The 15,000-nt window shown below is 27.6% G+C and overlaps 2 protein-coding genes across 2 annotated transcripts; both read right to left on the minus strand.

Moving 5' to 3' along the window:
- Positions 1 to 9,422: 9,422 nt before the first annotated feature.
- LOC136075714 (uncharacterized) lies at positions 9,423 to 9,809 on the minus strand. The gene has a single exon (XM_065789149.1). It carries the CDS (start codon positions 9,807 to 9,809, stop codon positions 9,423 to 9,425), a length of 387 nt encoding a protein of 128 aa, XP_065645221.1.
- A 245-nt stretch (positions 9,810 to 10,054) lies between these two features.
- Positions 10,055 to 10,396, minus strand: LOC136075715 (uncharacterized). The gene has a single exon (XM_065789150.1). It carries the CDS (start codon positions 10,394 to 10,396, stop codon positions 10,055 to 10,057), a length of 342 nt encoding a protein of 113 aa, XP_065645222.1.
- Between the last annotated feature and the right edge of the window lie 4,604 nt (positions 10,397 to 15,000).

Genomic DNA, 15,000 nt, shown 5'->3' on the forward strand with positions numbered 1-15,000 from the left:
TTAAAATTAGTTACTGCTGTACTTTTTTTGCTAGATTTTGAAATTTGCTTGTTACTAGAAATATTTTTCATAGTTGAAAGTGAAATAGCTGCTGTAGGTTTGCTCACATGAAGATGCTGCATCATATCAGCACCATATCAGCAAGAAGCGTTGACATCTGGGAGGAGTGATCCAGATGCAGGTTAAATTATAGATTTGTTGCAATGTTTTTGTAACTATGCGTTTAGGATAATATATGTAAAACAAGAAGTAAATTATTTCTGGACTTCAAGAACCATATTTTATTGTAGATTCTTGCTTGGTACGGATTCATATGCCTAAACATGTTATATACTCCAGCCGTCCTAAAGGTTCCACTTTAATCACTATTGGTCTACCAAAAAAACAACAACGCCAATTGCATGAAGGGCCAGTACCTTTTTTGAAACTTCATCCGTCTGAAAGACATGCTAGTATGTATAACCAATTATGTAGACTACAAATTGTAGTTTATTTTATTCATTGATATTTTCTAAGTTTAATGTACAAGCAAACGTTTTGCTTCCTGCCAATCTAATAATACTAGTTATATATTTTTGTTGTAGTGATGCTGGGTTGGTTTTTGAAACCAGATGATGTGCAGTAAGCTCTTTCTGGCATTCTTATACAGAGTAGTTGTATAGAAAAAAGAGTGAATTGTATTTCTTCAGCAATTCTTGATGAAAAGTGCACTTGGATCTCTTTTGTCTCTGCAATCATATTTTACTTCAGATGGGTGGAAAGTGCTCAACGAAATAATTGATATCAAGTCTCACCAAAGAACTTAGCCTTGTGCAGTGTGCAAAAAAAGTACATCCCTGGGCAATGGCGTTGGGGGCTCAATTGCGTGTGATTCTTGCCTTTTGTGGTTTCACAAAAAATGTGTTGAGAAGAAAGAGGCTTGGTTTATTAAATCAAAATACTGGTTTTGTTGTTTTTGCTAAATTGTTTTAAGAATGATATGCAATTATAATTTTTTTTTTTTTATTTGGTATTAAATGTTTTACTTTATTATTATATTTTGTATCTGATCTGTTTTAAATGTTTTACAACCATTTTTGCAAATGGTTAAGTAGCAATATTTGTATGCAGTTTTAATACTTTTTGGGTTGCCAAATTGTGTTTAATTATGTTTCTATAGTTAGTAAAAAGTATGAGTCAAGCATATAATAATCAGTTTACTTTTAGAGTTTGTTTAGAGTTCTTTTTTCCTTTTCATCAGTTGCAAATAGTTAGTAAAAAGTATGAGTCAAGCATATTATAACTTGTTTAGCTTTATACAGAGTTTAGAGTTCTTTTTTTTATTACTTTAGTGGTATAAAGTTGTATTTATGATATATCTCTTAAATATGATTAGTTTCATTCAATGTTGTATTTTTTAAATTTGATTAGTTTATAAATGTAAATTTATACTTTAGTGATTACTAAACATAAATATTGAATTTTTAGGTTTGAATAAAAAAAAAGAAGCGTTTATACAGATACTTTAGTTTATATATATATATATATATGTATATATATATATATATATATATATATATATATATATATATATATATATATATATATATATATATATATATATATATATATATATATATATATATATATATATATATATATATATATATTAAAATATTTTAAATGAAAAAATACAACTTTATAATGGAACTTAAAGTTTCATGCCATTCGGCAATCATAAGCCATTTTATTCAAATATAAAATAAAAAACCGTTATAAAAAATACAAGTTTAGCATTGCAACTGCATCTGACGTCAAGTGTACGTGATCCGATATTTGCTAATCGCCGGTATCAAAGTTAGATAGTAAAAATTTTTTCCTGTGCCTACAAGCACAGACCAATTCATTTTTTTATTAAGTAATAAACCACTATCAAAATTCATAATAAAATATTTTTCACTGTTGCAAAGGTTACACTTTTTTGTAGATGGATTATAAGATTGGCATCTTTTAATTATGTTCCACTTAACTATAGGCATGTTACCTGCATATTTGTGTTTCCAGATTTTTTTGGAAAGTTCTGTATCATTTCTATACCTGGTTGCGTTAAATGATTTAAGGTGGTTTGCAAATCTGAGCTTGAATGCGTTTTCACTAATACCGATGTAAGTTTTTTCCGTAAGGCTGGGTTTAAGTGATGCTAAAGTGGCTTTATATACAACGTTTTTTGATTGACATTCGTTATTTAACGGGCATGCAGTTTTCTTAATGCAGTTGCAATTTATATCATTAGCGGTGAGTTTGTTGCGCAAAATTAGTTGATTGTGTGAATTAATAATAGATTGAATATTTGGCATGCAGCTGTAACTAATTTTTAATGTGTTTCTGTTGAAAATTTTGTGGAGTTTATGATGTAATGGAAAATGCAAGTCAATTAAGTTTAAGAAAAGGTGTCCAATTTTTGTTACCACATTTTTACTGAAAGGAGGATTAAACCATATAATATTTCTTTTTCGTTTATTAGTATTAGAAGGATTTAGGTTTGAATGATATTGGAGATTGGTATGAAATCCAGACTTTTTTAATGCGTCTTTATAAATAGGAGCAAACTTTTGGAAAATATTTTCGCTTGAAGAATTGGAAGATAATCTATGTTCAATTGAGGTTGGTAATTGTTTTAAAATGCTCGGTGGATGGATGGAACTAGCATGGATATAATTTAGCGTACTATCAGGTTTATGGTAAGGTTGAAAAGTGCAGATGTTAAGATCAAATGTAACATCAAGGTCATTAACAACTTTCATATTAGATTGAATGGAAATACAGAGGTTGTATTGTTTAAATATTTGAGTAAAATGCTCCTTAATTTTTCCATTTTTGGACCGCTTGCGTTTTTAAACACGGCTAGGCCATCGTCTCTATATAATCCAAAATCAGATTTTTTATAAAATTGCGAAATCCAGAAGAGAAGAAAAATACCAACTAATTCGCACACTTCCGCTCCATCAAATGCACCCATGGTAACATCAAACAAACCACTCGATTTTTTAATCCAAACTTGATCATTGGTAAATAATAAAGACTTACGCGCGTGGAGAATTAAAGATTTATGATCAGCATTAATGGAAACGTATTGTTCTGCTAAGTTTATGGAGTCGTTAAGTAGCTTTTTATCAATAGAAGGGTAAAAGTCAAAGATGTCGAAAATAAGGAACTTATAAAAAATATTTGTTATTGATGTTTTTGAACCAATTTATTACATTTTGTGTACTATTTCACTGATTTAATTGAAAAAAAATTTCTTAGGTTGGTGATAATATCTGATAATATATGCTTACTTAATCTACAAACTTCATTCTTAGCTGGTTTAATTAGACGAACAGAAGGATTATTTAAAAAATTAGGTTTATGGTCTTTTAATGTAATGAAACAATTGGAAGAACTGTTTATTTTGATTTTTTTTAAAAACATCATGATTCTTTAGAATAGTTTATCCTTCTTTATTAATGTAATCTTTTATAATAGGGTTGGTTTTTTTATAGTTAGATGTAGTAGCGTTCATTAACAACATATTGCATTCGTCTTTTGATAATTTATACAAATTTGAGGTTTCATCTGCGTAAGTGTAAGTGTACGTTGATTTTCGAATAAAAGAAATGTCTTTTTTAAATTTATTCTGGAAGGCGCATTGAATCTTTCTAAACTGTATGTTTTTAATTAATTTGAATAAATCGCATTGAAACGCACGCATATCTTTAATCTGTTTTGGACAATGTGGTGTGTTAATACCATAAGAATTAAATTTGGTATAATTATTACTATTACTATTAATATCATTCATACCGTTAGACTGGTGATTTATGAAGAAGAAAAAAAATATATATATATGTATATACGTACATGATGATGATGAGTTATTTGTCAATGAGACAATTATACTGCAACTGATAATAATGTTGATGATGACGATAATGAAGATGATGATGATATACCTCAAAAAAAAGCAAAACACGAGTATCAATGGATAAAAGGAGACTTGAATTCAGATAATCTTGAGAGTTTAAATGAATATCAGTTTAAGAACATACCAGATAATATAAGCTCACCTCTTCAATATTTTAAACAGTTCTTTATTAATGAGTTGTTGCAGTTGGTCGTTAAAAACACACACTTGTACAGCACCTAAAAATCAGGGAAGTCCATCAATACCACTGTTAATGAAGCTTCCATGTTAATTGGGATGCAAAGTTGATGGGGTTAGTTAAATTACCTGCCTACAGTTGCTATTGGTTTACTTCTCTTCAATATCCTCTAATTGCTGACAATATGTCGAGAAACCGGTATAAACTGTTGCGGCAAAATCTACACTTTGTAAACAACATGAACTTTTCTGAAGATTCTGGAAAGTTGTTCATAATAACACCTATTATTGAGTCAATCCGGAAGCAATGCATTATTTTAAAACCTTAACGTTTCCATACTACTGATGAACAAATAATACCTTCAAAAACTAAATATTCAAAGAGAAGACAGTATAATCCTGAAAAACCATGTAAATGGGGTTTTAAAAACATGGTCAGAGCTGGACGGTATGGAATGACGTACGAATTTTACCTTTATGCTGGAAAGGAAAAAATAATACTAGCAGAGTATAGTCATTTATCTGCAATATATATATATATATATTGTCAAAAAAAAAGCCTAGAATAGGCATTAAACCACAGATCAGTGAAGCATCCAATATTTTTTGGTGTTTGAGATGCTAACAGACATCATTGGCGCAAGCTCCAAACATTTGTATGTTTAAACGTTTTAAATTTCGGCCGATTTTTTTCTCAACCTATTTTAGAGACTTTTATTTTCAACCGATTTGCGAAAGTTTGATTTTCAATCGATTATAAGCTATATTCATTTCAACCTACAAGTCTGTGTTTTTATCGTTTTTTCCTTGCGTTTTTAAGTTTTTTTTTTCAAAAACCATTAACAATAAATCAAGAATAGACAAGTTTTTGTTTCAAGAATTTAATCAACAAGAAGCCTATGTCATATCAATCTATGTCATATCAGCCTGTGAGAAGTTTCACGCTGCCTTATATACCGAGACAAGGCATCAAACCTTAAACCTCTCAATTATAAGCCGGCGTTCCACGGCTGAATAAATTCAGCTCTGATTTAAATCAACAGCAAATAAAATACATACCGGAAAAGACGTAGTTATAAAGTCGATCGAAAAAACAGTAGGTCGAAAATACAGTAGGTTTAAAAATCAGTAAGCTGAAAATGTAGTAGGCTTAAAAACAAGTAGTTCATGTTTTAATTAGTGGTAAGTATAAAAAATCAAAAGTTGTAGGTTGAAAATCAAAATTATCATTTTCTATGATTTTAGAAATTTCAAAATCAGGTCCAGTTATAGGCCACCAAAATTTGTCATAATGGTGAAGACGTGTTCATTAGCGGAAATATCTAGTTAAAAAAACATTAAACATTAATTTCATCGTTATTTTATGCGGTTATTTACACATTAACTTGTTGTGTGTTCCAAAACGCTATTTTGCATTTTTTATTTATCAACTTTCTTACGCAACTATTATTTTAAACTAACTTCTTTTACTTTCATTTTAAACTATATTATTTTAATTAACGTTTTTTTCGCTCAGAGTTTTAAAAACAATTTAACGTAAATCATTAGTTTTAAAGTATCAAAAACAGACAGTTTTCAATATTTTTTTTGCTACTAACCTTTACTTTTAGGTATCAAATAAACTATCCTCCAATATCCTTCAAACATTTGATTATGTAAAACTCATGCTAAATGTATGCAAATACCCATGCGTCATAAATATTTTGATACTTTTTGCAATAAAAAAGTTATAACAAAAAATTGGTCTTCGGTCAATGGTCAGTTGATGAGAAATACTGAACATGTAAAAAAGATGTTTTGTATACAAAGAATACCTTCAAAACCTTTTATTACTGTTATAATATATAACTTCTGTAAATATAAATCTAAAAAAGTTATTTTATGACCAATACATGCATTGAAAAGTAATATTTTTGATGTTTACACTGATAAAATTTTTCTGATAAATTTATGTATATATATTTGTTAATGTAATTAACTTTTTAATTAAATAAACAAATCTTTTAAATATCATTTTATTATAAAAATGAAAGTAAACGAAATTCTTTTTAAGTTGGTTCTTAATTTTAAAAAGCATTCGAATATAAAAGTAACAACAACAACAAACTATTTATTTTCCGTAAATCATTTTTACAATAATTTTGACAATAATAATAACAATAATAATAGTAATAATAATAATTATAATATTTTATAATAATATACTATAAAAAAAAATTAATACAAATTATAGTAATAGTAATAATTTGTATGTTTACAATAATTACAATGAAAAAATAGTAATAATAACTAATATTATTATGGTAGTAATGAGCCATTTATTGATAGCAAAATAAAAGAATATCTACTTTAACTGGGTAGCTATTGGGTTTAGACAAACTTTGAAAGGTCTTAAAGACATGTTTTTTTTAAAAACTTTATTTTTTTAAATATTGTTTTTTTATTTGAAGAATTAAATAATTAAATAATAAGAAATAAACTATACTTGTTAAAAGAATTAATTTCTGAAACTAACGTTAAACATTTTTAAATATATTTATTTATCAGCCTTATTAAGCTATGCAGTTAATGTGGAAACTATAATGGCAACGACTGACTTAATGTGATAACTTTAAGAGTTTACTAGGCGTTTTTTACTGAGGTAGAAGAAGGCAGGACAGACAAAAACCAAATGTGGTATTTCGAAAAATAAAGAACGACCTCACCTAATTTCAGTTTAAGTCACTATCCACAAACATGTTCACTCAAAAGATGCATATGTTTTGTAAAGATTTGCGGTAGAGACAAACAGATAATGAAGATATTTGAACATCAGAGTCAGTTAATGAAATAATAGACACATTTTCAGATTTTTCAATATAAACCACACAAAGACTTAAGTGTCTGCATGTATTGCAAAATAATAATACACAAACCTGTCCTACTTAACTACTGTTCACATCTATATTGTGCGACATGTAGTTTTCAAATTTAATTAGAAAATTAGAAACAGAAGCAAAGTGCCTAATATATTGCTCAAACATAACTTTAAGTAGTTTTCAAATGCAACAACAATGCGCTCAACAAATACTCTTAAACATATAGTTCAAAAGTGTTATAAAAATACATCCAATGAAAAGTTTGTTGCAAAAAGTGTAAGAAATAAGTAGGAACATGAATGAATATGTAACAAAAAGAAAACGTACCATACAGTTGTTCAGCAATTTCTCACTCCTCAATGACAGTTACAAATATTCACAAAGTTCATTAAAGTTGTGACATTCGTACAGAGTTAGGCTGTGCATTCGTTCACAATGCAAATACTAAAAACAATTACCTCTGGTGGTCCATAGGTAAGAAGTATATAATTTTTTTACAAAAATAATATGTTATAAAATATAATAAGTTGAACATTTGCATTTAGTTAAAAAACTACAAAACATCAACTGAATTTAGTCAGAAAACCATTCAAAGATGTCAATCCCAGCAAACACGGAGACGTACAAAAAATGTACAATAAATGCTCAGACGCGTCTTGGACGCGTTCTAAACTGATTCTAGATTAGACGCCTAAAGGCGTCTTTTTCGGACGTTCAAAAGACGTTCTATAGAGACTTTTTCTATCCGGCGCTCTTTTAAGCACATTTCCAACGCATTTTTCTATTTCCATTTCATCATACTTTGGCATGGCGTCTGCAAAAAATAAAATTAAAATATAAGATTTATAATATATATTATAAATAGTGTAGTTAGCCATGCATAATTGAACATTAACCAAAAAAGCCATTTTATTTTTAATATGAGTAAAAACACAATTGTTTGATTGCATCCCTGAAAATAAAATTCCATTATTTTATTTTAAATCATTTCATACTTGCTTCTGTTGATGGAAACTTGTTTAATGCAATATTTAAAGTATTTATACTTTCTTGTTCATAGCTTTTTGAAACAGATGAAGTTGAAATAGGCTGAGATGAGAACGATGGTTTTAAAATTCGTTGCGGTATTCTTGATTTTAACGGTTGCCAATGGATTGGGGATAAAATGATAGGAGAAATCTCTTTTATTTTATTTTGGGAGATAGATCAAGATGTAAATAATGAGGATTGTGACTCATTTGGTTATACATTAGAAAAAGAATAAAATGAAGTGAAGGGAGATTTAAATGGTTGTTGAAATGGTGATTGTGTCAAGGAAGATTTTCTCTTTATAGCTATTGAATCTAAAATATATAAATATTAGGTAAATAGTAATATAAAATATAAAGTAAGATGTATATAACATTATTGCCTTTCGGCCAACAGCCATTCTTATCTACCATCCAGATCGGTGGAATGGTCATATCTTCCTCCCTCAATAACTCCTTCCATACGACTCTTGACCATGACATAATTTTATATATACTGCAAAAGAATAGCCATTTATTCAAAAAATATGTAACCTTAACACTAAATAAATAAACCTCATGCATATATACATATGCAAAATAAGTATTGTATAAACTGTTGCACAACACTGTTAACTGATTCCAAACTATTATCAAATCATAAAACAATGACAAATCATTGTTTAAAAAAGAATAAATGATCTATTTGGGAATGATATAGTTAATGTTTAAAAAAATAAAGACAACTTAAATATTTTTAAATATGTTAAAAACAAATTAAATATGTTAGTGCAATATCATGCCTGAGAAATAAATAAATTTTCATGACATGATAACTAAATTGTGAATTTCTATATTTTTATATTTTTAAATTATTGCATTTAACTTATGTTATTAAACAAGTAACTTTAGATTTACATTTACAGAAAAGAGTTTTTACAATATATATTTAATGCATATTTCTATGTCATATTTAAATAAAACATACAATAATAAACTGAAGTTAAATTTATTTATTATAAACAAACTTTTCAGTTTCTGCTTCATGCAAAACAGGAAATATAGCGAGCCCTCTGCGTTCAGGAAGACACGCACATTTTTTTCTCAATTCAATCTTAGAAATAAGTTTTTTTTCTACTTTTCCATTAGTTCATTTTACTAACAGTGCAATATTAAATCGCAGTGATAAAACTAGTTTTTTATATAAATTACATAGGTATCATGGATTGATGATATCACAATGAAAAGTTCCGTTTATTTCATTTGTAGTAACAAAAGCAACCGAATTGTCAGTAAAAAGGAAACATCTATCTTTCTTACTTTTAGAAACTTTCGTAAATAACGATTTTTGTGACGCATGTTTCCAAAAATGTTGAAACTCTATTTGTCTTTTACACATTTGCACAATAGGGCTTTTGTAGTTGTTAACTGACAGTTTCAGTCTTTGTAGAAAATTTTCAAATGGAAAACAAGAGATACTGTTGAGTGAGCAGCAATGGTTATTTTAATCTCATCAACTAAATGGAGTAGACTATGCACATTGTATACAGTAAAAGTTTCTACAAAAATATACTTGTATGAATAAACAAAATGTGTCGTCATAATGCGTGCATATTCCAAATGGTTGTTACAAAATTGGTCATTTGATGTCAACATAATACCAATAGAAATGCTTAACAGGAGAAAATGCTCGTATACCTGTTCAGATACAACACCCTTCAGTACAACAGGACCTAAATATATCAAAAACTGCCTAAACTCTGTAGTTTTCCAAGGATCTAAATTTTGAAGACTTTGTGGTTGACTAGCAAATTCGCTTGGCATATTTCCATTTTAAACAAATTAAACTATTGGAAATTTTAGCTATTTGTTATGCAGATATTTTTCCCACAGGGCCTTTCAATAAATATTATAAAATTCGTTTTGTTACCCCTAAACAAACCAAATACATATAATCCAAAACAAAAAAACTAATAAACTCAATACCTATATTCACAAGTAGAGAAACTGCCTGATAAAGTCTGATCAACCCTTTTATTGAAACCAAATTCATCATTGAAGACAACTCTTCAGTTATGGGAACCACGCACACAACACCTTTCACAAGAGTTGTACCTATTATGGTTAACAATATTCTTTATATAAGCTCTAGCTGAAGCATCACAAACAAAAGTTTTAATTGTTAAACTAATATGAAATCCATTAAAATTAATCCCAGAGTCTTTAATTTTTATCCATTCATTCACAAAATCCGATAAGAAGTCTATAAAAAAATCAGGTTTGCTATTTCCACCAAAAATTCCAATAATAAAAATATGAGAGCCCTCAAACAGACCAAAAACAGACCAGAGCTGAACAGTAGATGACAGAAAAAGAGGAAGACCATCAATATTTATAAGTAAATTAATCATTAAGGCACTTTTAACAGTCTAGTATGATAGTATTCTTATAACTTCACTCTTAATTCCAAAATAAACATACTCACCACCACATTTTGATTTAGTTTTTATAGTTTTTGGAGAGCTAAGTAGCGTTCGAGCATCTTGAGGAAGATCTAATCCAGTTTCTCAAAGAATACTTAATAATTGAGTTATGGATTTTTGACTCCATTTATTTTGAGTTGAATAAGCAGCCAACTTTAAATTTAAACATGTTAGTGAAGCATGCTTATTATATTCATTGGATAAGACATTATCTAAATCACTCTCACAGTCAACATAACTTTCTAAATCACTGATTGAATCTAGATTAGTTAGGCCCAGATCAGTTTGATGATCTAAAGATATTTGTGGATTGGTAGAGATAAAAGACATTTTCATAAACAAAAAATTCAACTAATGGAATAGCCTTAACAAAGTCCTGACCTTAATTCTATTGAATGTCTATGTAAGCTCATTGATCGATAAATTTCAGATTGAAAACCAACAAGTAAACGTGATTTATTGAATACTCTGAAACAATAATGGGGAAAAATTAAAATTATTGTGATTATAAAGTTGGTAGACTCAATGCCTTGTCACTCTCAAGCAGTAATCAATGCTAAAATATATATATATATATATATATATATATATATATATATATATATATATATATATATATATATATATATATATATATATATATATATATATATATATATATGGACCTTATTCAGACCGTCTATATATATACATATATATATATATATATATATATATATATATATATATATATATATATATATATATATATATATATATATATATATGGACCTTATTCAGACCGTCTATATATATATACATATATATATATATACGTATATATATATATATATATATATATATATATATATATATATATATATATATATATATATATATATATATACATATATATATATATATATATATATATATATATATATATATATATATATATATATATATATATATATATATATATATATATATATATATATATATATATATATATATATATACGGACCTTATTCAGACCGTATATATATATATACATATATATATATATATATATATATATATATATATATATATATATATATATATATATATATATATATATATGTATATATATATATATATATACGGACCTTATATATACTTATATGTACATATATATATACATATAAATATATATATATATATATATATATATATATATATATATATCTATATATATATATATATATATATATATATATATATATATATATATATATATATATATATATATATATATATATATATATATATATATATATATGTATCTATATATATATATATATATATATATATATATATATATATATATATATATATATATATATATACGGACCTTTTTCAGAGGCGTGGTGGCCCCAGAGGCAAAGCGGGATTTCCGCATGGACCATTCACCTTTTTATTTAAATATGGGCTTTAAAATTATTGCAAAATTTAATTTTTTCTTTTTTTAAAGAAATTCCACAATCATTTAAAATATTTGTGTTAGCACAAATTAAATTTTATTAATCAATTGATTCAACTTTTTGTTTAACTTTGAGCGCAATTATATTAGAAATTTGCATAATAATGTTGCTCTTAAAACAAAGTAGATGTTTTGAGACGTATTATGATATTTGTTTTATGAGAAAAATAATGAACCCATAAACGGTTTTCAACCATCGTAATGTTGACAAAATAAATTTAAGAAAGTCCGGAGACCCAAAAAAATTAATAGCTTTTATTATTGTTGGACTTAAATTAACTTTAAAGTTTAACCCTAAAACATTTTTCTTAAATGAATTAAAACGCAATACTATTACTACATAGTAATTGTATCGCGTTTTAATTCATTTAAGAAAAATGTTTTGGTGTGAAATTTTTAATTAAGTTTTTTATAAATAAGGATCGAACTCATGTTTTGCATTTTTGTAACGTTTCGAAACAGATACAAACTTCTTTGATAATAAAGTTTTTTATTTTTATACAGTTTATATTATTGTAATTAATAAAGAAACCACTCCGTAACATCCTGTCCTCAGACAGAATTAAAAATGGATGATGAACTGCTAAATAAAACAACATAATAAAAACTTTTAGGTTTAAACTATGTCAATAACGGCACCACTTTTAGAGCGGCATTTTAGCTACTGTGAGTTGATGCGAAAATGTTAAAAAAGTGAAAATTAACAAAAGCATAAACTTAAAAGAACTTTTTCATAAAATAAAAAGAATTTCTTATTCTTCAAGATTTTCAATATTTATTTTAGAAAAAAATATATATAATTTAAAAAAATTTATATTATTGTACAATAAAATATATACCATTATATATTAATAGAAAAATTAAAATCTTTGATTTTTAATTTTGGGTTAGGCTATGTTCTTCAAACAACAAAATACTAATCGTATTTGCTTGCGGTAAAGTTGTGTTTTAAGAAATTCAAAACAAAAACGTTGTCGCTGCATCGTGTTGTTACCATTTTTTATTTTGAAGTATTACAAACAGGAAAAAAAAACATACTGAAACTTTTTAGTTGCGCTTGTGGTTTTTATCTGTTTTACATTGATGGATGAGTTAGATGAATTAATTTTTACGAAAGTAGTTGATAGTAATTTTGTTATTCTTGTCTGCCTTGTGGTTTTTTTTTTGGTTATATTTTATTGCTTTGAGATGGCTAAAAGTTATGTCAGCGTGGTGGCGCCCGGAGTCAGTGGTGAAACTGGTAAATTTAACCTTAGTATCTTTTAATCCTCATATCCTCATCCTCCAACGATGCATACCCTGTACTGCTCTGTAGATATGGCAATCTAAACTGTCGTATCGAAGATTTTTTAGAAGTTCTTGCCAAGAAAAATCTTTTGTGTCACGTCTGGGGTGTTACTAGACATTACAACAACCGATTCTTTGAGTTTGTAGTAAGCAATCCAAGCAAAGTTAATGAATTTCTTGAAGCAGATAAAGTCATCAAAAATGTAAATGTCCATGTGTTAGTTCAAAACATACCAATTGGTATGTTAGTTAATGGAGGTTCCACTGCCTTAACTACGTTGGGGAAATATCTCGCTGCTCGGAGGGGTGTTTTTGAATATTTCAGCTGTCGAAAGTTAAATGTTCATGATGAAAATATATTTACTGGAAACGTCGTTACTGTTATTAAGAACTGGCAAAACCTTCATCTTAACCCGTTAACGAGAAACCAAAACGTTAACGGGAACACGTTGAGTTATAAACACAACGATCAACCGCAAACAACCCAAAAATCTGAAAATTCAACTGCTTCGACAAATGTAAAAGTTTCAGAAAAAATCTCTACTGAAAAAAGTATACCGCTGCATAAAGAGCATACAATGTAAAGTGAAACAACTGAATTTGTGGAAACCAACGTTGGAGTCAACGAAACTAAAAATAAAACCGCTAATAAACAAAAGGAGTCTAGCGATGAAACAAAAGTATCGATGAGTACAAAAGTAAGAAGGAAAAGGGCAAAAAATAAAACAGAATACTCTTATAATTCTAAAAAAAGTAGCAACGAAGTGTCATGTGGAGTAAACACTGATGAAATAAAGACCGTGGATTTGTTGGAAAAAAAAAGATGGATACTAATGGCGTTATCGAAGACGACCAAGATTTAAATTTTAACTTTGATGGATACGAGGCTTCAAATTGTGCGGAAAAAATGTCGTAAGATTTTCTTTTTATTTTAAATTTTTTTACATATTTTTAATTTTTTTGTAAACTTTTTTATTTTTTTCTATTCTCAAATCTGTTAAGTTTTTTGATTCTTTTACGTTCTTTCTAAAATGCATGTTCTGTTATTAACTAAGCCCTTAAGCTGTCGTAGTTTGTATTGTTGTAGTTCGCGCTTTTTTGTGAAATGTTATGGTCCAGTGCGTCCATCTGTTCGTTTTACGTCAGCTCAATCGAAAACTTGTGCTAAAAGGTTAAGGTTTAGATGTTTGTGTTTTTTATGTCAGTTTGTAAAATTTTTATATTTATGTTTAAGGTACAACAAAAACATCAAAAGGATTGAAAACAAAATCCAACGGGAGCGACAAAACTCTAACCCAAATTTAGATAGCATCAAAGAAAAACGCGATGCTATTTTCTTGCTCAAGTTTCCCGGAGCGTTTATTCGCACGAAACAAAAACTAATCGAAGAAGGAGAAAAACCTTCAAAAATTTTGTATAATTTGGAAAAAGTTCAACAGCGGAACAAGTCAATTACTACTATCGCCGGCATTTAAATTTCATTTCATTTTAACATTCATATTCTCGCAACTGATGGAGCTTGCTTTTACACATACGATGAAAGTGTTGCCAAAAAAGGATGAGATGATGTGTCCTCATTTCTCGACCATTTTATCAACAACAATCTTGTTCCATCAGTTAGGACGCTTGTAATATTTTGTTTTTGTGCAGGATAGAACAAAAACTATACTGTTATGATATACTTGCATTATATGGTAAAAGACGTGAAAGGATTGGACGGTGAATTGGTTTTCTTTCTAATCCG

The sequence above is a fragment of the Hydra vulgaris genome, chromosome 02 (genome assembly GCF_038396675.1).
Source record: "Hydra vulgaris chromosome 02, alternate assembly HydraT2T_AEP".
Classification (NCBI taxonomy): Eukaryota; Metazoa; Cnidaria; class Hydrozoa; order Anthoathecata; family Hydridae; genus Hydra; species Hydra vulgaris.

Excerpts from the sequence above, each read along its gene's own strand:
- LOC136075714 (XM_065789149.1), bottom strand. The coding sequence starts at position 9,809 with ATGCCAAGCGAATTTGCTAGTCAACCACAAAGTCTTCAAAATTTAGAT.
- LOC136075715 (XM_065789150.1), bottom strand. The coding sequence starts at position 10,396 with ATGATTAATTTACTTATAAATATTGATGGTCTTCCTCTTTTTCTGTCA.